This window comes from Oryx dammah, unplaced genomic scaffold (genome assembly GCF_014754425.2).
Source record: "Oryx dammah isolate SB20612 unplaced genomic scaffold, SCBI_Odam_1.1 HiC_scaffold_5, whole genome shotgun sequence".
Lineage (NCBI taxonomy): Eukaryota > Metazoa > Chordata > Mammalia > Artiodactyla > Bovidae > Oryx > Oryx dammah.
The window spans coordinates 106,861,454-106,883,579 of NW_024070189.1; the positions used below are offsets into that span (position 1 = coordinate 106,861,454).

A 22,126-nucleotide genomic window follows, 5' to 3' on the forward strand; every position below is an offset into this window, starting at 1 on the left:
TCACAATAAACTGTGGAAAATTCTGAAAGAGATGGGAATACCAGACCACCTGACCTGCTTCTTGAGAAACCTGTATGCAGGTCAGGAAGCAACAGTTAGAACTGGACATGGAACAACAGACTGGTTCCAAATAGGAAAAGGAGTACGTCAAGGCTGTATACTGTCACCCTGCTTATTTAACTTCTATGCCGAGTACATCATGAGAAGCACTGGGCTGGAGGAAGCACATGCTGGAATCAAGACTGCATGGAGAAATATCAATAACCTCAGATATGCAGATGACACCACCCTTATGGTAGAAAGCCCAAGAAGAACTAAAAAGCGTCCTGATGAAAGTGAAAGAGGAGAGTGAAAAAGTTGGCTTAAAGCTCAACATTCAGAAAACTAAGATCATGACATCCAGTCTCATCATTCCATGACAAATATATGGGGGAACAATGAAAACAGTGGCAGACTTTATATTTTTGGGCTCCAAAATCACTGCAGATGGTGATTGCAGCCATTAAATTAAAAGACGCTTACTCCTTGGAAGAAAAGTTATGACCAACCTAGACAGCATATTAAAACACAGAGACATTATTTTGTCAACAAAGGTCCGTCTAGTCAAGGCTATGGTTTTTCCAGTGGTCATGTATGGATGTGAGAGTTGGACTGTGAAGAAGGCTGAGCGCCGAAGAATTGATGCTTTTGAACTGTGGTGTTGGAGAAGACTCTTGAGAGTCCCTTGGACTGCAAGGAGATCCAACCAGTCCATTCTAAAGGAAATCAGTCCTGAATATTCATTGGAAGGACTGATGCTGAAGCTGAAACTCCAATGCTTTGGCTACCTGATGGGAAAAACTGACTCATTGGAAAAGACACTGATGCTGGGAAAGATTGAAGGTGGGAGGAGAAGGGGACAACTGAGGATAACATGGTTGTTTATCATCACTGACTTAATGGACATGAGTTGGTGATGGACAGAGAAGCCTGGCATGCTGCAGTCCATGGGGTTGCAAAGAGTCAGACATGACTGAGCGACTGAACTGAACTGAACTGATGCTTCAATAAAAAATATAATCCATGTTGGATCCATTATTTTATATATATAACTATATATAGTCATTACTATGATGTTTTTCTGATTTAAAGCGAAATGCAATGAAATCTTTCCACGTCCTAAGTGCATCACTGGTCCTTAGCTCTTCTCTGGACATCACGTATCTTATGGAGAGCATCAGCCCTGAATATAAGTAACTGGAGAACACCTAGCATGTTGTCAGAGGAGCTCTATGGGCCTCTCCCAGCTTCTGGTGTGTATCTCTGTTCATTCTGCTCATGAGCCAATTGTCTTGCTGTATCTCACTGTATTCACTGTTCGCTGAACCCAGGGTGAAGTGAAGTGAAGTGAAGTGAAGTCACTCAGTCGTGTCCGACTCTTTGCGACCCCATAGACTGGGGCCTACCAGGCTCCTCTGTCCATGGGATTTTCCAGGCAATAGTACTGGAGTGGATTGCCATTTCCTTCTCCAAGGAATCTTCCCAACCCAGGGCTCAAACCCATGTTTCCCACACTGTAGACAGACGCTTTACCGTCTGAGCCACCAGGCAAGTCCCAGGGTAGGCAAGGCTAAAGCTGAGATGCTGGAAAAAGACTTGAGGAGCCGTAGGAATTGCAGACACCTTTATTCTCTCCTGGCTGACTCGGCAGCCGTAGCATAACCTAACACTACACAACCTCTCTCCTGGCTGACACAGCAGCCATAATGGTATTCTCTCCTCGCTGATGCAGAAGCTGTATCAGTAGACACACTACATTCTCTCCTCTCGTGGCGTGGCTGACACAACAGATACAGCCATGACGCAGCATTAAACCCGCCACTTTCTAGGGGGAGCTCATATAGCCCGTGACCAAGCGAGTACCTCGTGACGTGCATGCACAGTGCTACAAATGATCTCAGCTGCTACATAGTCATTATTTACAAAACGTGGGGTGAGAGAGCCTGAACAGGCCATCTTGGCCAGTTTGCTCTCTCCCCACACTCCACCTGCTGAGGGTCTCTCACCTCATATTCTATGCACAGTCCATCTTCTGCGATACTCCCCTGATGAGTAACGCTGGCCCTTGAACTTACATCCTGCAACAGCAGTAGCTACAACAAACAGCTACATCTCCAATACTTTGCAAAACGCAACGCCGGACATCACCTGGAACTTGGGTTACAGTCCTTGCACTCATGGGGCTGGAAGAGCCACCCACCACAGGTGCAGTGCCTTTATCTTCCATGGCCAAGTTCAGTCTACTGTCTGTCCATGTGAAATTGCAGGAACATCTCCACAGGGGCAATTCCACTGCCGTGGGATTTTTTTTTTTTTTTTGCAGCATTCACAGTCCATTCACATGATCACACTTCTCTAAATCTGAGGACACAGTCTTTCTAATGCACTGTCTACATCCTAGGACACAGCCTCTACAGTACTCTGTTCTAAATCTGTATCACAGGACACAGCTTTATAGTACACCTTCACACAAATCAGCCCACATTGCATCCACATAACCCAGCGGGACCCCTGCCAGCTCAGGCCCTCTTTGGGATCTTCACATTTTCAAAATGGAGTCTTGCATGCCATCCCTCTACTTCTCTCAGTGAGGACCCACAAACACCCCATAGGTGCTGGGCTCACCCCTGTGTTCCAGAATCACAAAAGGCAAGCTGCCGAGGTTTCCCCTTGCTTTTTGCCAAAATTGCTTACCCAAGTCGACCAATTCCTCCTGAGTATATGGGTGATATGTCATGAACTCAGTCACATTGGGGCCCTTTGAGGATGTTCCCCCCTGGGCCATAAGGTGCTCACGCTTCACTTTTTGCTGCACAATGGGCCTCCCTGCCAAGTGGGAACCCTCAGTCTCATAACGTTCATCATCACCGTCACTTACCGCCTTGCTGTCAGAAATGCTGGGTTCTTCAGTGCCACAGGGTTCTTGCTGTAACGCCAATATGCATTGCTCTAGTTCTTCCAAACGTCTCTGCACATCGCACACTAGCATGGCAACACATAGGGCATGATCCATATTTGCCTTCAGATCAATCAGGAAAATCCACCCCACAGTGCCAGCAGCAGTCACACACTGTCTCCAGCGGATTATCTGGGCTGAGTGCCCGGCCTCAAGAGTTGGCTTGGCACTGCTAAAGACAAGCGGCCGGAGGGATCCACTGGGGGTGAGGGGGGCCAGTGTCTGTGCTGGACGCTGCTTTCTGGGTTCCCCCTGCAGACAGTGAGCACTGAGTTCATGGATCCTGTACGTCTGAGGGCGCTGACAGGGCTGGGCGTCCTGGCCGACCCACTCGGGTGTCCCTCTGTCTCCCCAGGAGCCCAGCATTGCCACTTCATCCAGCAGGTCCTGGGTGCTTCCAATACTGCTCTCCCCTCTCTTCTCAACTATTTCTTCTCCCATTTGGACGCTGGCCCCTGCCCAGACCCGAGGAAGTCAGGAAGTCCCCTTCCTGGGTGTGGGTCAGGCCCCATGCCCCCATTGTTCTGTTGTCCTCAGGGCTCTTCCCCTGGCACTTGGATTCTTGGACTGAGAATGCCCTGGACCTCAGGCAGTGTGGGTAGAGTAGGTTTAGGACTGGCTTTTATAGAAGTCCACTTAGGAAAAGGGATTTTTCTGCATATCTAGCCTGGATAAGGACCCTCCTAAGAGTGGAACTTCTCTGCCCTTCTGGCATCTTCCAAAGCACTCCTCTCCTCTCCTCCCCTTCAGAGATCACTCTGGTGCAGCCCAGCCTCTTCCCACCAAGGTGTCACCCAGCTCCCGCGGGGTCCTGTTTTGCTCCTCTAAGAGGTGTGCTTCATAGAGCATGCATGCAACTCGAAGATTGTTGCCGCTTTCTCTAAACTTCATTTTGGGCTCCTAGGCCCATAGGCTGGGCTCCTGTCAGCCTCTGCGCCTCACCTCCACCCACCTCTCCAGATCCCTCTTTTCTTCTGACTCAAGGCCTTCAACATCAATCTTCATCCCTTGCAAAGCTCTGCCCACATGTCACTCCTTACAGTGGGGACTGTGGAGAAAGAGACTCGACCGTGTTCCAGGGCCTAGGACGATGTGTGGCTCAGAACAGGGACTGATGCTAAGGGGCAGTGGTGACATTACTGCAGAATCAAGGGACTCTCAAGTGTACCCTTGGCCTGATTCCTCCTATAGGAGGTGACTCATGACTCTCTGGTAGAAATGAGCAGGAGTGTGAGGCTGGGGAGGAGAGGAGGGGGGATGAGGGAGTGAGTGGGCAGCCTGCAAGGGGCTGGGGCCTGAGAGAAGAGACGCTTCCAGGAAGTGGGAGGGGCTGAGGGGTCGAGAGGTGGGAACACTGTTGCCTGGTGAGATGCTCCCTGACAGTGCCCTGCTGGCTGTGCTCCGATTCATACCGAGTCTCCGGTGCTCTGGGGACATGCAGTGCATCCCTGAGCATCCAGCCCAGGTGGCACCAAAGAGGCCCACGAGGGCAGCCCAACTTGGAATTGGGCACAGTCGGGACACTGGCTTCCACAACCTGTGGGCACACTTTGGGCTGGGTAACCAGGCAGGCATCTGGATGGCTGACTCCTAGGTTGAGACATACACCAAGGAAAAGTGGCTAAATTCAACCAATGATATTATAAAGTTAAAATGTCCAAACTCAGTGGAAGTCTTTTCTGTATCCACGTTAAGGATTATTATAGAGGTTAAAATAACAGCAAGCTCAGTACCACCAAAAGCTGCCTTTGTGGGGAGGCACTCTGTCCATGAGAGTGGCAAACAAGGCTGGGACAGTGGGTATCACCTCTAGGGGTGCAGGCATCCCTGAGGAGTGAGAGAAGTCTGAACAGGGTAAATGACAAGGGCCCGGCCACAGGGTGGCTTCTGGCTCCTGATCTTTGCTGGGCCTCTGTCTGCTCCCGAGGTGTCCACTGGGCTGACTGCTGCGTCCATGGGACATGGCCCACTTTCCTTCCTGAGCCTCTAGCATTGCTACTGGTCTAGCCCTTCTGAGGCTGTGTCCAGAAGGCCAGTGTTACACACCAATCTAAAGTCACTACTATGCCACTTGTGAAATCACGCGAACATCCCAGGGCAGGGCTATGGAGGGAGACTGAAGCTGGGGTCTTAGCTCAGAATCCCCCGATCTTGAGGTTCAGGCATGTCCTAGGTCATCCTGGAGGCACGCTTCACCTGTCCTGTCCTGTCCTGTCCTCATCTGTGGTCTGTGATGGAGATGTGCATAGGCTGTTTCTGGAGGGGGCAGGTGAGACTCGGGGAGGTGACTGTGAGGACTGAGCTTGGGCTGTGTTCTCAAGTCCATGGGCCACCAGAGCTCAGGGCCTGAAGTAGCATTGGGTTTTAGTAGGTGAGGACAAAATGCTGTCACTTTACTGATAAAGTTAATATTTGAGGAGTGCCCATTCTTAGCTCTCAGAAGCTAAGTTAGGCACTTCTTAAGTGAGTGGAGTTGAGTCCCAGTGTCCCAGTGCTTCCAGCGCCCTCTGCTGGTGGCTTTGGGGGACTCCCCAGCAGAGTGAAAAAGCTGGCTTAAAATTCAACATTCAAAAAACAAAGATTATGGCATCTGGTCCCATCACTTCATGGCAAACAAATGGGGAAAAAGTGGAAACTGTCAGATTTCATCTTTTTGGGCTCCAAAATCACTGAGGACAGTGACTGCAGCCACGAAATTAAAAGACACTTGATCCTTGGAATAATAGTTATGACAAACCTAGACAGTATATTAAAAGGCAGAGACATCATTTTGCTGACAAAGATCCATATAGTCAAAGCTATGGTTTTCTACATAGTCATGTATGGATGTGAGAGTTGGACCATAAAGAATGCTGAGTGCTGAAGAATTGATGCTTTTGAACTGTGGTGTTGGAGAAGACTCTCGAGAGTCCCTTGGTCTGTAAGGGGATCAAACCAGTCAATCCTAAAGAAAACCAACCCTGAATATTCATTGGAAGGACTGATGCTGAAGCTGAAGTTTCAATACTTTGGCCACCTGATGTGAAGAACTGACTGATTGGAAAAGACCTTGATGCTGGGACTGAGGGCAAGAGAAGTGGGTAACAGAGGATGAGATGGTTGGATGGCATCACTGACTCAATGGACATGAGTTTGAGCAAACTCTGGAGATATTGAGGGACAGGAAAACCTGGCATGCTGTAGTTCACAGGATGGCCAAGAGTCAAACACAACTGATTGACTGAACAATAGCAGCGTTTGGGGCAGAGAAAGGGGGCATGAGCTGCCTCTACTGCCATTTCCTTTGCATGGCTTGTCCAGTAGCCTTGTAGGGCTGACGATCAGGTGGGAGGAAGGCTAGAATAAAATCTTAAAAGAGATCTGGAATTTAGCTGAGACTCTATTCACTGTAACTCAAGACTGGCATCAAATTTATTATTATCTTTTGTTAAATACTTTATCTTTTTGGAGCATACGTCCTGCAAGGGGCAGGGGGAGGCTTTTTTCTCAGTACATTTTTGTGTGTGCAGTTATGTGACAGGAGCATGGGTGGACACGTGTCAGGAGGGGTCTTGGGCCTGGGCCACTGCACAAAAGTCCTTGAGAAGCTTCTCTGATGGAAACACCCTCTGGACTTCAACCAGGTAAACCTGAAACCCAGGTCTCACAAGCAGGTGATATCAGGGGAGAAGGACACCTGGGGACAGTTAGGGTTACAGCCACACTTACAGTCAATATATTTTAAAGGAACAATATACAACGTGGTGGTGGGGGGGGTGCGGTGGTTCCTGCCGGGCATGCCCCTGCTCACTGCACAGCCGCCTGTCCTGCAAGCGTCTCATGGTGGGGAGCGGGGTGTCAACCTCCGTGATACTAGGGATGAGGGTCTTTCTCCTGGAGTGTGGGTGGCCAGGCAGTGCGGAATGGTCCAGCCTCCAGAGGGCCCTCCACTGTTCTGTGGCAGCAGAGGCTTGACCTGCCAGACCACTGATGTCAGGTACAGATAAGGGGCAGGAGACAGGGGCCTCCATGAGGGTGTAGGGACATCTGTGGATTGCCTCTTGGTATACAGCAATATTGGTGGGTCCTCTGGGCCAGCCCCAAAGCCTTTCTTAAGGAACCCATAGTATTTGGCTCTCATAAGGATGTTCACAGCTTGGGTGGTGCCTTGGATAGCAGATCCAGGCCCCAGAGGGAAGAACCAGGTGGCTTTCCAATGGGCAGCTCTAGACCATCAGATGACTCTTCCAATTCTGGACCAGGCAGGTACAGCTGGGGGCCTTCTCCAGAAAGAAGTGGCAGCCACAGTGGGGTCTTTTATGACAGCAGTTGACTGGGTGTCAGAGGCAAGAATTTTCCAGATTCAGAAACACCTTTCCTGGGTTCCCTTCAGACTGAAGTTTTTAAAAGTAAAATTTTCACAGCAGCTCAAATAGCCTCTGAAATTCTAATGAAAAAAAAAAATGTTGAATAGTTCTCAGCACTCAGGAGAAGGCTGCTGTAACTGGTTTAGAACTGCAGAGATGGCTACTCTGAGCTGCTTGGTCAGGCTAAGGAAAGGAGGCCTCCATTCCTCTCCACTCAAATTTCTCATTTGTTGCTTTGAGTTGGAAATATGGCACCTTCTCTGAGCCTTGGAGAGGCTAATGAAGAAAGCCATTCCCACGGGAAGGGGCAGGGCTGGGAGACCACAGTTCAACCTCGACTATTATGTTATTCTCATATTTCTCATCAGAAGTCAGGGATCACACCATCTACCATGCTGAGAGAGGCACCCAAAGAGATATTTCCTATGAGAGTGCCCAGCCCAGAGCTGGCCCCTGTGGATGTTGAACTAAGTGGAATCTGAGTCTGAAGGGGAGGAGGGCCCCAGGGATCTGCAGGGTGTCCTGGGCAGGCATGGTGGTGGAATTGAAGGGAACGCTGGAGCCTGGGTTTTACTCTTCCTAGTTAAGGAGGAAGAAATGTTTCCTGGCCCATATTAGATGAGACAAGCTTCCAGCCTGGGTCTCTAGCTCTCTGTTCACTGGCCAGGCGTGACCCCCACCCACTGTCAGAGCCCAGGGTCCAGGGTGGCTTGTCCGAAGCTGCTTTAGTAGCTGCTGTCTGTGAAGAAGGGCGCTCGGGCGGCTGGGGTGCTGGAGCTCTCCTCCGGGGGCCCTGCCAGCTGCCCGTACTCGCTGTTGTAGAACACCTGGCCCTCGGGCCCCGGGTCGGGCCGCCGCCTCCCTTGGGGGTCGAGGTGCGCCGCGGTCACGCTCACATTCCTGCCTGGTCCTTTACAGCTGCTGAGACAGGAAGGTGACATCAGTCAGAAAAGAAGAACGATTGGCACTGTGGTCAGGTCTGACTGGAATCACCAGAAACAACCAGAGCAACAAGCAAAGCCAATGGAAACACACACAGATTTGACTGAAATAGAGAAACAAAGCAATGTGCCTGCCGGCAAACACCTGAACGTTCTTTGTCGCGCCTGGGCGCGGGACGATGGAGAAAGCCCGACTCCATCCCTCCAAACCTGTTTCTCTCCCAGTCTTGCTCATCTCTGTAAACGGCGGCACCAACGTTGATTTACTGTCTCAAGCACCCAGGCGTCACCCTTTCCTCCTCCCCTTCCCTCACCCCTCACTTCCAGCCCACTCAGCAGCCCGGTCCTTTCGGGGCTGAAATGCACGCTCCGCCTCCCTTTAGAGTGAGCTGCCACCACCGTGCGCTCTGTACTGCCCTGGCACGTCTTTTTCTCCCGCTCATGCCTCCCTATAGGCCAGCCTTCAGAGATCCTTCAAGTTACACCCTTCAACACAACTCATTCACTACAACTCACTCTCTGAATAAAGTCCAAGCTTCTGCCCCTGGGCCAGAAGGCCCTGCAGCTTCCTGCCCCCTCCTGCCTCACCGACGGCCCAGTGATTCCCCCTCCTTAGCACACATTTTCTTTGAGATTTCTGCAAGTTTGGTTCATTGTTTTTGCTTTGCATGTTGCCATTGAAAAGCCTGATGCTTCAATCTCTCTCTCTTTCTCTCTTTTTTTGGTGACTTGGTGTTTTACCTGAATGTTTATCTCTAGCCGAACCTGATACTTCAACTAGGAAATGTCTCAGAGTTTACTCTTTTTGGACCCGTTTTCCCAGGTACCCTTCTAATATGTAAATTTGGTCTCCTTTTATTTAAGAGCATTATCTTGAATTACATACTTAAATATTTGTTCTATTTCACTGTTGGCATTTTTCTTCTTCAGAGACACCAGTTGTACATATGTGGGAGTTTTCTATTTAACTTCTAAAATTTTCACATTCCTTCTGACCCTTTAGACCTCTTGATTTATTCTTGACCTCTTTTCATATCTATCAAATGTGCCCTCCACTGCAAGTCTGATCATATTCAATTGTCCCTTGGGCACTCTGCTCTTCATTTTTGAGAGGATTTGTCTTTTATTTCAATTCTTTCCATAAATTTAGTCGGCTCCCATTTGATATTGTCACACTTTGTCCCTTTTTATTCTGAATTTTTGAATTTATGATTCATAGTGCAGCTACTTATTTCATTATGAATTTATGCCACTGTGTTGTACCACAGTTTTTCCATGCTGTTTTTGGAGTGTTTATGGCTACTGAAAGGTTTTAATTCTGATTTCCTTTTTTATTCTTACAATAACTGTATGGATATTGCTCATTTTTCTCTGTTCATGCTTATCAGGCTGAGATTACCTTATGGGTTTGATCTGGACTGCAAGGAGATCAAACCAGTCCATCTAAAGGAAATCAGTCCTGAATATTCATTGGAAGGACTGATGCTAAAGCTGAAACTCCAATACTTTGGCCACCTGATGCAAAGAACTGACTCACTGGAAAAGACCCTGATGCTGGGAAAGATTGAAGGCAGGAAGAGAAGGGGACAACAGAAGCTGAGATGGTTGGATGACCTCACCAACTTGATGGACATGAGTTTGAGCAATCTCCGGGAATTGGTGATGGACAGGGAAGCCTGGCGTGCTGCAGTCCATGGGGTCGCAAAGATTCAGACATGGCTGGGTGACTGAACTGAACCGAACTACCCTATGGCAGGAGGGCCAGGAATGTAGGTGTCTCTGTAGCTTTCTTCATTCAGGAGTACTGTAACACCATAACACCTTGAATCCAACTGCATCTCTCTCTCCAAAGGCTCCATTTATGTCCCATGCTGTATCACCAGTGGGGACTCGCCACTCACTTAAGAGGGAGTGCTGGACACCTCCCCAGCTGCTGCTGTGCAGCCATACTGACCAACCACAAGCCTAGCGCTTTTAGATCTCCTTTTCACCTAGAGTTGGATGAACTGCCATGTCACAGGGATCCTAAGTCACATGGTGTCCTAAGTGCCGCTGAAAGGCCTGGGTGAGTCACCTTGAAGTGAGAATGAGTTAACTTCCCACAGGGTGAGTACTAACCAGTGGTTAACAGAAGATAGGAAAGAACTGAGGAGATAAACTCCTTCCTTTTCCCTGACAGATGCTTTCAGGGTACGTTCCATCCCACCTCTACATCTGTTTGGGGAATGTTCCATTTGCCAAGTGACCGGCTACACCTCTTTGTGGCTCATCACGGTGTTTCTAAGGGAACCTGGGAAGAGAATAATGTCTTCTGTCGCTCCCATCATGATGTGCAGTTTCTGTAATGAAGAGACCCTTGGGCGTGTAACTGTCTTTTCAACTCTTAATATAATCTTGTTTCTATAAGACCCCTCTCCCCGACCAGGCACCTGAGATGTACATTCCTCTCCTGCTCACTGTCCTTTCAGAAGCAGAGCCTTCCTAAGGCCACTGTCCTGGTGCTCACACTCTGCAGGCTCCTCAGTGTGTGAGGCCATGGTCCCAAGGACCTTGACGGTCCCCTCTCAGGGGGCAGTCCCCAGACGGCTCTCCTGGGCCAGGCTGCGGGCATGGCTGTGCTGGTTCTGCTGCTGAGTTCCCTACTCACACACACCTGGAGTCTCTCCCTTGCTTATGTCACAGTCACGGGCTCTGAGAGGTCTTGTTTCATGTGCTGATTTTAGAAAGATGTGTGGAGACTGGAATTTAAGTAGTTAACGTCTTCTGGCTCATCCTCTTACTGAAATAGTTTTTGGGGAGATTAAAAAAAAAACAACTGTTTGGTAAAGAAAAATTAGCCAGAAACTATTTTTGTTGAATAAGTAAAAAGCATTAATTTTTCAAAACTTGGTTACTCATACAGGTTACGTGACAGAATCAATAAAAACAAAGAAGGAGGCCAAGATGCATGCTCGAGGTGCAGCAGTCATCTGCAGGCATGCGACCCCACGAAACTCCGTGTTCACAGTGCTGCAAACATGCCTTTGCAGGCTGCTGGGAAGATAACAGATATTTGGCTAAGTTGCAGAGATCTTAATGATACCTACAAGAAAGGCGAAGAATGACCTCAGCTATCCTGCTGTGATACAAATTAACACCTGTGGTCTAGGGTAAACTATTCAATGATAACACCTACTGATTCAAAAACAGCCTAGGCAGAAGACAAATAAAACTACACCAGATGACCCCAAAAGGGGTCCCTGAAAGACACAGGTGTCACACAAGGATCTGTAAAAAGCAAAAAAGAGCACTGTTTTATATTAATATAATATTTTAGGTTCTATCATTTAAACAGCTATGAGCAAGTCAATTACTAAAGTAAATAAGTAGAAGTACAAATGGATACAGGGCACATGAAAAGATGCTCAATATCACTAACCATGAGAGAAATGAAAATAAAAATTACAGTGAAATATCACTTCACACTGGTCAAAATGGCCACCACCAAAAAAACACACAAACAATAAATGTTGGAGAGGGTGTGGAGAGAAGGAAGCCCTTCTTTACTGTTGGTGGGAATGTAAATTGATAGAGTCACTACAGAGAACAGTATGGAGGTTCCTTAAAAAACAAAAAATAGAGCTACCATATGGCCCTGCAATCCCAACTCCTGGGCATATATCCAGAGAAAAACATGATCCGAAAGGATGCATGCATCCCAATATCCATTGCAGCACTGCTTACAATAGCCAAGTCGTGGAAGCCACCTAAATGTCCATTGACAGAGGAACGGATAAAGATGTGGTACACATATACATTGGAATATTACTCAGCCAGGAAGAAGAATGAAATAATGCCACGTGGAGCAACATGGATGGGCCTAGACACTGTCATACATACTGAATGAAGTGAGTCAGACAGAGAAGGACAAAGATCATATGACATCCCTTACATGCGGGTGGAATCCAAAAAGACGTGATACGAAACAGAAAGAGACTCACAGACTTAACGGATGGACTTGCAGCTGCTGGGGGAGAAGATGAGTGGAAGGGACAGCTAGGGAGTTTGGGATGGACATGTATACACTGCTGTGTTTAAAATGGCAAGCAACAAGGATGTACTGTACAGCACATGGAACTCTGCTCAATGTTATGTGGCAGCCTAGACGGGAGGGGAGTTTGGGGGAGAATGGACAAGTGTATTTATGGCTGAGTCCCTTCCTGTTCACCTGAAACTATCGCAACGTTGTTAGCCAGCCATACCCCAATACAAAATAAAAAGTTAAAAGACTGCGTGCAGAAAGATACTAATCTTCACTTATGGTTCTATACGCAACAGAGTATCTGAGGCTATTGCCCAGACCCATCTTTAATGTGCAGTTTCCACTGGATTTTAAGAGATGCTGTGTGAAAAAAGAATTGTGTGTTCTAATGAAGTTGAAAAAAATGGATCAAAAGTTTTAAAAAAATATGTACTCATTAAACTATTTAATGTATACCCTTAAAAGTTTAAATATTCAGATCTATTTTTAAAGAGTGGAGGTATCTTCTTGGAAAATGGAGGTCATTGTTTATGGAGTTCACCCCCCCATGCAAGCACACTGGAAGATTTCTCTGTAACTGTATTCTCATCAAAGAAGTACAATAGCCAGCTCTAGGTCACAGGATCTGTGGCCTCCCCTGGCTGAGGGAAGGGTGTTACATCCATTGGACACAGCAGATGTTTCTTGGTTTCACAAAGAGGTTATTGTCTAGTATCTGTCAAACGGGAGGGAGGTTTTTGGGGACCAGCACCAGGGTGCTGGGTCAGGACAGTGACGAGGGGTGGGGCTTATGGGAAGGCTGGTGGACAAAATCCTCAAGTCCCAGTGTGGTCTGCCTTGAACACACAAAAAAGTAATTTGGAGACAGGAAAAGTTTCAGGTAAGAGAGTGAGAGGCACATGGAGGCCCGGCCTCCCTGCGCTGGGCCCTGGCCAGGGGCGTGCTCCAGAAGCCCTACCTGAGCCTGCTCTCTTCTCTGTGCCCGCTCTCCAGCTGCTCAAACTCCTCGGAGGCCAGCACCATCCCACTGTCCGTCTGGCTGTCCTGTGCAGAGAGATCACGCCAAGATTGTGGGTGGGCCCCAGGAAGGCCTGTCTGTAGCCAGCTGCCCCTCAGACCTGCCCCACTGCTGCCTGGACACTCATCCTGCGTGTGGGAAACAGGCCTCCGTTCCATCACGGAGGCTGTCGGTCAGGGTCTCACGCCCCTGCCGCAGAGGGAGGAACTGCGGCTGGCGGGGCCATGCCCTATGAGTCAGGAGGGTGGCAAGACTGGGACGCCCCTGTTGGGAGATACACAAGGCGGCCATACACCTGTTCAGGACACAGCAGAGCAGGAGCATCGGGAGAAACAGGGGAAGTCTAGAAAGAATCTGACAGCTCCCAGTACAGAAAAAGGATCCCCAGATACGTCCAAGGTTTGGTGGGGCTATGTCACAATCAGTGTGACTTGGAGTGGTCTTGACTTCTGTGGAGGTGGACTGAACCGCACTCTCATTAAAGATGGGGGGCCCTCCCCCTACGCCTTTATCTGACCCTGGGGATGGGAGCTCAGGTCTGCACAGTGCTGGTTCAGGGCACCCATCGCAACCCCTGTACCCAGCCTCCCCTGGGCCTGTACTCACTCCAGCCCCATCTGGATGGAGGCTAGAAGGCTGTGCTTTTACACAACGGTCAGATTGCCTCCAGCCTCACTGAGCTGTAAGAGGTCTCCTCTGCTTGACCGCATCTGAGAACATGAGTGGTCTTCCCATGCCTCTTACCCTAGACTTCTTGTCTAGTGACACCATCTTCTCCTCTCCGGTCACGGGGCCCGATGGCCACCCAAGGGGGGCCCTGACTTGGGTCGATCCCAGGAGAACCGTCTAGAAGGAGGAGCTGACTTTCCACTGGGTTTCTACTGGGGTTTCTACCTTGCTGGGAGAGAGAGGCTGGGTGCTGGGAAGGGGAGGCCCTGGGTGGGTGAGGAGGGCACAGTGAAAGGAGCAGAGACATGGTGGCACTGGGCTCCTTGTGCTGAGCTGGCTTCTGCCACGAGCCTCAGGACTTCCTGACGTCCAGCTCCCTGTGGAAGGAGTCCAGCGGCCCTGACCTGGGGCGGCAGCACAGGCCCACTCACCCCACTTACCACTATGGCCTTGTAGGTAGTTGGGGTCATGGGAAATTCCTCAAATGTTTTCATCCTGGAGGAGCCCTGGGTTTGAGTCCCTCTGGCAAGGCATCCCGGAAAGGACACACAGTTATAATATCTGTGGGGAGGAAACGGTAAGGGCTGAGAAGTGCAGTCCAGCACCCCTCCTGAACGCTCTCTCCACCTTTCCTTCTGCACCCCTCTCCTCTCTGGAAGGACCCCAGGGCTGGGGCTGAGTACAGGGGCTGGTCTAGACGGCTCCCCAGGTCCCCAAGTCTTGCCTCTGCTCCCAGGCAAGATGAGCGAACCTCCCTGAGGCCACTGCTGGGGAGGATGTGGGAAGCAAGCAGCAGAGGGCACCTGGCCTGGGTGTGACGTGGAGCTGGAGAGAGACTTGGGGAGGACTTCCCTCCAGGATGGGCCACCCTATGCAGGGCAGGCAGTACTGATGTGACAAGCCCCTGCCTGACCTGCACGTGTGTACGTGTGTGTGCACATTCGAGTGCCTACGGCAGGGCTGGTGGAAGGAACCTGGCAAAAACCAGTTGGGTGTTCCTGTTCCCCAGGCTCGGCTTGCTCTCTGCTAGGGAAGATGGCATGGAGAGTCCCGAGCTCTTCTCTCAGCAACACCAATGCGAATGTGGATGTATGACCTTCTTGGAATGTAAATATTCACTGGCCTCTGACCCCAAACTCTGGATACTTAGGCTCCATTCTAAATCCTGCATAAGGTTAGTGAGTGACCAGCCCCATTCTCAGGGTCCCTGGGAACGCGCCCCTCTCCCTGCCTGCTCCATTTTCTTTCCTTACAGGGAGGAGCTGGCCAGGGCATTGTGCCTGAGAGGGGCGCTCCCTTGAAATTGATGACGGAGGGCCTTTCAGGGCCTAGGAGTGTGGACAAGCAGAGGAAGCCAGAGGGAGGAACTGAGGGGGCATGGAGAAAAGCAATGTTGAGAGGCCACATGGGCTTGGAAGGACTCGAAACTGACCACACCCACCAGAGCATCAGCGATGCTGTCACTTAGCTCTTTGAATTGATAAACAATGGCCTCTTAAGTCCTTATCATTTGCTTTTCCTTGATGACTGATGAGGATAAAACTTACATGTCCAAACTGCTTTCCCCTTGCCCGGGGGACCCTTGGATCTGAAGAGGGGGGCTGACCTGGCGGCCAGGCTGTGCTGGTGCAGGCTCAGTGGGCTGTCCTCTGTGTCAGCATCCATCTCTGTGATGTGCGTGGCCGTGGTGGATGCCTGCAAGAAGCTGCCTTCCTCCGAGCTCTGAGAACCACAAGGAGCCACACAGTCCTCATCTTCCTGGCAGGAATGGCACAAAAAGCCAAGTTCAGAGGCCCCTAGGCCCCACATCACCCCTACTCCTGCGCTCAGGACTTCTAGAGTTCCTGATCCTTTAAGTGCTGTTCTCAAGGGCTCCCAGGGCTAAAGGAGCTGGGCAAGTTCTCCCCACAGCCCTTCCAGGTGCCCCGTCTAAGGAGGAGGCAGGCATAATAATCGCATCCTCGTTCCAGAGCCTGGCTGTCCCACAGCCTCGAACATTGGTACTTCCCACCCTCACCTTGGGCACCACTGGCCACCAAGCGCCCATCTCGAGTCCCTGAGGCTGGGGCAGGAGGCAGCTCCCTGCTTCTTTCTCTAGGTCTCAGGGCTGCCCTGAGCCAGCCCTGAGCTGGGGGAGGGAGATATAAGTCAGAGGTGGGTGCAGGGGGCAGAGGGGCCAAGAGGGAGGTAGAAGAACATGGCACTCTTCTGCCAGGAGGTGGGGGCTCCTTGCCAGCTCCCTGAGAACCAGCCTGGGCCTCTTTGTGGGAAAGTTGGGCTCTGACCATCCACGTGATGAGCCCTGGCTTGGGGGCCAGAGGTCACTGCAGCAGGACAGGGAGAGTCGGGGCCTCACCTGCTGGGCCCTGCCCTGAAGCAGGTTCCCCAGGATCTCCACCAGATCTGAGAACGCAGGCCTCTCTTTGGGGTCTCCCGCCCAGCAGCTCAGCATGATGTGGCGTCTGTGGGGACAGCTGGATGCTGGACGGCCGTCTGAGTGCACCCCGCACCCGACCCCAGCAGACCTGTCTCCCACCTCCTGCCGATCCCTCACACCTGCTCTGCCTGCCTCCCTCCCCTGGGCTTAGCCCGGGCCGTCTCCTACCTGCAGGGAGGAGAGCTGTCAGCAGACCCATGGTGGAGTGAGAGACGGTGTCTGCAGGCCTCCAGCTCGGCTCCTGTGCCTGAACCCCCTCCCGCCTCCCACTCCTGCTGGCAGGCCCCGTTTCCCAAGCCTGCACACAACCCCCCTTACTTTTTCCTGGTGCCCACCCACCCCAACGGCCCCTCTGCCTCGCGGCTTCCCAAGAGACTCACATGGCAGGAGTGGCTAGCTCTGGGGCCCGCATCCGGGTGCCCTCTTTCAGCCTCTGGCAGAACTCCTCATTGATCTGCACCCCAGGGTATGGGGAAGCCCCTGATGGTAGAACAGGATGGGGGCTGGGTGGGGAGCAGGCTACTGCTGTTCAGCTCAGGTCTGAACCGCCTCTGCCCCGGCCCCTTATGGCAGGAGCTCACCCTGCTGTCCCCCTCCCCTCGGACGAGTTCTTTGTTTGGTTAAGAGGATGGTGGCACCCGCTTGTGAGAATTGCCATGAGCATCAGAGCTTTCACAGGCACACTGGCAGAAGCACTTCCCATCCTGGGACCGTCAAGGTCAGTAGAGCTTTGCTGAGCCAGCTGAGTGGCCCTGTCACAATGCCCCCCTTCAGAGGAGACTTCTCCAGTTCTTCCTTAAGTCCTGTGTCTCTACCAGCAAAAGGGACCTAGCTCCTGCAAGCCATACAGTAGTGGAAAGGCCCTTTTAAGACAAGGGTCTCTCCCTCAAACCCTGCACGGCTCCCAGTAGACTTAAATTCCAGGCCCTCACCCCAGAGGGCCTGCAGAGGCTGCCTGGACCACCAATACAAGCTTTTGTGGCATCTCCCAGTGCTGACTGCTTACATCCTGCTCAGCTCCCCAGCACAAGGACCACGGCCCTGACCAACCCTGCACCCTGGACTGCTGTTTTGCAGGCCCTCTTGCCTCCAGCACCCGCCCCCCCACCGTCGTTAGCCTGCCCCTCCTGGCCCCTCTGGCTCACGTCCAGCACTGTCCTTCCTGTGCTCCCCCTGCGCTTTCATCTTTACTAACAGTATTGGTCATGGTTGCCATTCAGCGTTTTCACTTTTCTGCTTGTTTCCTGCCTCCCCCCCGCCCTGGTTGGGGCCCCTCATCTTGGATCCAGCAAAGCCCGGTTTACTACGTGAGGCGTTAGCAACTGTGGTCGTCGAGGGAGCAGCCGGTCTCCTTCCAGATGCTCCCCAGCCCCATGAAGGCAGGAGCAGTGTCCTCAACGGCTTGTGAGGAAGGGGCTCGGCCAGGGAGGGAGGGGTCTAGGGAACTCCTACGGCCTTTCCCTCTGTGACGGGTGACGAGCCCAGGAGCTGGTAGGTGGACACAGGGTTCTGCCCTGGGCACAGGCTGGACAGGAAAGGGGGACCCAGGGGGCCCTTCAGGCACCTGTCTCAGAATGAGCGGGATTGCTCGGCCCAGGTGTGCACCTCTGCTGAGCCTGCCCTGCCCTGCCCCCTTCCTGTACTCACCCAGGGAGAAAATCTCCCAGAGCAGGACCCCAAAGGACCACACGTCACTCTGCGTGGTGTACACCTTGTCGAAGATGCTCTCAGGGGCCATCCACTTCAGGGGCAGCCGGGCCTGTGGGATGGACAGTGTGTCCCAGTGGGGAAGGGAAGAACGGAGAGAGGCCAAACCCAGGGCCATCCCTCCCCTGCCCCTGCTCTCCCCAGGACTCTGGAGTCACCGCACAAGAAAGTGCTCTGGTCAGGCCCACCCTGCGTGTATGCAGATGGCTCGTGCAATTGCTCCGTCCCTGCTACCTCCTCCACTCCATTCCACAGGTGCCTGGTGACTTCTTTGAAGGCTTCTTCCCTGCTACTATTCTGGGCAGACATCCAGTCCCTCTCTTCCCCTGTGCTCTCCCAGAGAAAACTTGCAGCCTGTCTCCAGCCCCAGACCCCCTGGCCCAGTGTATTGAGGGATGCTGGATCCCTGCACACCCTCACCAGCTCCACCTCTATCCATTCACCTGGTCCCCACACTGGAAGCCTGGCATCACTCCTGACCCCTCCTCTGGTGGCTCCTAATGTGACTTCCCTCCTATGGCTTTGACCTGGGAGCCTTGAGGCCCATGGGCCTTCCTGACTTGCCTCTGCCTCCACCCTAGCACCATCCCCCAACCCCTCTCTTGTTATAGCTTGTAGAGGGAGTTTCTGGACAGCTGACTGTTACCTCCACATAACTGAGAGTTAGAATAAAGGACAAAAGCCTGCATGGTGGGCCTCTCATTGGTGTCTGTTGTCTGTTGTAAGTCGTGTCTTGCAACCCCATGGACTGTAGCCCACCAGGCTCCTCTGTCCATGGAATTTCCCAAGCAAGAATATGGGAGTGGGTTGCCATTTCCTTCTCCATAACCTGAACCCAATTTGCCTGTCAACCTCCCTCTAAGCCTCTTCATTCATCCCCTGGGGCAAAACCCTAAACAAATTTAGATGCCAGATGCCTGCTTGGCTACCTCTGAGCACCACCAATGAGACACAAGTTGCACCTAGCACCCGGGTATTTTTCTGTAACTGTGGTACACTAGGTGTGTGCACCTCGAGGACAAACAGCATGCACGATCTACCTCTGCATGGCCAGCCCCTACGGAGCAGGTGTGTGGAGTCAGGGCCCACCTAATGGACCCAAACGGCCAGACACGAGCTCCATCTGGAGCCCTGGGGCCCTTGTTTGTCAGCTCCTGTCTCCACTCACCTGCTCTAGGTGCCTCAGCAGGGTCTCCAGGATCCCTGTGGGTGCAGGTCCTCGGACCTTCCGGGTGGATGGCAGTGCGTCCCCACCCTGCTCCCAGCCCCCAGCCCTCTCTGTGGCCTGTACTCACGCTGCCCTTGCGCACGTAGTCAGGGTCCTTGTAGATGTCCCGGGCCAGGCCAAAGTCGCAGATCTTCACCACGTCGCTTTCTGACAGCAAGATGTTTCGAGCGGCCAGGTCCCTGTGGATACACTAGGGGGTGGAGAGGAGCAGTGAGGCGGTCAGGGTGGGCCCCTGTGACCACACCCGCACCTAGCGCTCCAGGATACCCTGCGTGAGTCCTGCTCTCTTGAGGACAGATTTCGGTGTGCCCCACGACTTGCCATGGAGAGAGCTGGCGGCACTGTGTGGACAGCGGAGAAGGCTGCGCAGTAGCACAGACTGGCTCTATACCTAGCTCTGCCTCTGACTAGCGGAAAACCTTGGGAGTTCGGTTTCTACCCTTTGGACTCAGTCTACAGCTCTGCAAAGTGGGAGAGATGTGCCTTGACTACAGCTTCTCTGCGGGGTAAGCTGGTGAGTTTTGGCCTTTCTCCCCTCTGAAGAGACTGCTGGGGCAGTCACCTTTCGAGAGGCCAGGAACTCCATCCCTCGGGCCACCTGGAAGCTGTAGCAGACAAGATCTTCCATGGTCAGCGGGCTCAGCCACAGGTCCTTGGCTGCACGAAGAAGTGAGGCTGGCTAGGAGGGTCCTCAGCCGTGACTCCCGCTTTCCACCCAGCCCCAAAGGGAGCTCTTATGTGTTCACTGACCCTGGCTGTGTCCCTCCTGGCCAGGCTTAACAAGCCCGCTGGTCCCCTCTCCTGCCCCTCAGCTTCCCTTCTCTCCGTGGTACCCACTAACTACTCCCAGAGCAGTGAGTACTGTTGCCACACTAGACCTCTGCCTCTGCGACTTCTGCCTGGATGGCTCCCCACCGTGTCTGCAGGGCAAACTCTTATTTATCTGCTGCGGCTAAGTCGCTTCAGTCGTGTCCAACTCTGTGCGACCCCAAAGACAGCAGCCCACCAGGCTCCACCGTCCTTGGGATTCTCCAGGCAAGAACACTGGAGTGGGTTGCCATTTCCTTCTCTAGAGACGACCAAATCAAACATCAGAAGTCTCACACCCCCAGGAGGTTGACCACCCGTGAGGATTAGGATTTTGAGCTTTGACATTAGGGAGCACGGCTCGCTGGCTATGGCGCCCTCTGGCGGGAGCATGGGTGCTTTGCTTCCTGAGGAGGCATCTTTCTAAGGCAGAGTGCATTTCTTACGCTCCCATGTTAAGTCCCTCCAGGAGGGCCCCAGCTTGGCTTATCCCAGGGTCCAGGAGCATGCCAGCCGTTTTAGGTAAGGGGAAGCCAGACTCTTACCTTCTTGGACTGGAGCGGCCCGCCCCGCCCCGCCCTTGCCCGTTAGAAGCCTTGTGAAGAGGGCCATGTCGCGGTTCCCTGGCCTCCTTTGGTCAGCCTTGGCGCCCTCCACCATGGAGCAGAAGCGCCTTTGCTGCTCAGCAGACTTCTCCTGAGATGCACAAAGCAGGTCGGAGCGGGAGGAGGCTCGCCATCTACTGGAAAGGCACTTTCCGCCCTCCCCACCCGGCTCACCAGCAGAGGCCTGGCCCTCGGTGGGGCGCCCACCTACCGCGCAGGGATTGAAGGCCTCCCGCTTGGCGCGCAAGAAGTTGGAGAGATTGCCATACTTGCAAAACTCCACGATCACCATGAGAGGGCCTGGGGCAAGGCAGGAGGGTGCGCTGGAGGGCAAGCAGCACAGCCAAGGACCCGCCCCCAAGCCCTCCTGTGTCCAGCCCATCCCAGCCCAGCTGGCCCTTCACACCCACAAAGATAAGGGCACCTTGGGGCTTTGCCCTCCCCGAAGGGCGCCCGAGTTCTTTACCATTGGGCTTGGTGCAAGCCCCCAGGAGGTTGACCACGTTCAGGTGGTTACCAATGTGGATTAGGATTTTGAGCTCCGACATCAGGGCGCGATGCTCGCTGGCTGTGGCGCCCTCTGGAAGCAACATGGGGGCTTTGCTTGGTTCCCGGGCCTACCTGGCACCTGACCCAGGCCCTGAATATCCCTTTTTCCGGGCCACTAGCTCAGACAGTAAAGAATCCCCCTGCAATGCAGGAGACCCAGGAGTCCCAGGTTTGATCCCCGGGTCTGGAATATCCCCTGGAGGAGGAAATGGCAACCCACTCCAGTATTCTTGCCTGGAGAATTCCATGGACAGAGGAGCCTGGTGGGCTATAGTCCATGGAGTAGCAAAGAGTTGGACACAGCTGAGCGACTAGCACTTTCACTTTCAGCTGAGCTGAGGCCTGACCAGCGTTCTTGCTGGTGGGGGTGCAGTAAATACCACTTCCCTCTCTGAGGCAAAAGGTTTAGGTGGGACTGATAAGTATTACTCAGAGGTGAGCCCCATGGATTCCCTGTATAACCTCTGGTAAGAATCTGTTCTGAACCTGTTTCCCTTCCAGCACCACAGACCCACCAGCCCACCCAGAGGTGCTGATCCTCACCAGCTAAGCCACCCCTTCTACCCACGACCCCACACCTTTCAGCATTTTCACGGCCACAGTGTCACAGCTGCTGCCCTTGTTGATGCCAAAGGCTGAGGCTTCCACCACCTTCCCAAAGGCCCCATGGCCGAGGACTCTCCCTGTGGGGGCAGGGAGCTGGTTCCAGGTGAGCTGTATGGGGGTGTGGGTGGAGAGGACTGGGCAGAGGGGACAGCCCCTGTGGAGGGCCAGGAAGGAAGGCCCAGGAGGGGGAGGAAAGT

At 52.5% G+C, this 22,126-nt stretch overlaps 1 protein-coding gene across 2 annotated transcripts in view; it reads right to left on the bottom strand.

Annotated features, from left to right (window-relative positions):
* Positions 1-6,377: 6,377 nt before the first annotated feature.
* FLT4 (fms related receptor tyrosine kinase 4) overlaps positions 6,378-22,126 on the bottom strand; it is a 41,202-nt gene continuing 25,453 nt past the window's right edge. For both annotated transcript variants that reach the window (XM_040241376.1, XM_040241375.1), the window contains exons 18-30: positions 21,902-22,006; positions 21,241-21,354; positions 20,986-21,074; positions 20,715-20,865; positions 19,925-20,019; positions 19,430-19,552; positions 18,075-18,186; positions 16,808-16,907; positions 16,347-16,452; positions 15,597-15,748; positions 14,431-14,551; positions 13,262-13,347; positions 6,378-8,259 (exon numbers count right to left, since the gene is read on the bottom strand). In XM_040241376.1, the coding sequence (XP_040097310.1) occupies positions 8,067-8,259; positions 13,262-13,347; positions 14,431-14,551; positions 15,597-15,748; positions 16,347-16,452; positions 16,808-16,907; positions 18,075-18,186; positions 19,430-19,552; positions 19,925-20,019; positions 20,715-20,865; positions 20,986-21,074; positions 21,241-21,354; positions 21,902-22,006 (1,547 nt within the window). In that variant the 3' untranslated portion in view covers positions 6,378-8,066. The remainder of the gene's footprint in view (positions 8,260-13,261; positions 13,348-14,430; positions 14,552-15,596; positions 15,749-16,346; positions 16,453-16,807; positions 16,908-18,074; positions 18,187-19,429; positions 19,553-19,924; positions 20,020-20,714; positions 20,866-20,985; positions 21,075-21,240; positions 21,355-21,901; positions 22,007-22,126) is intronic.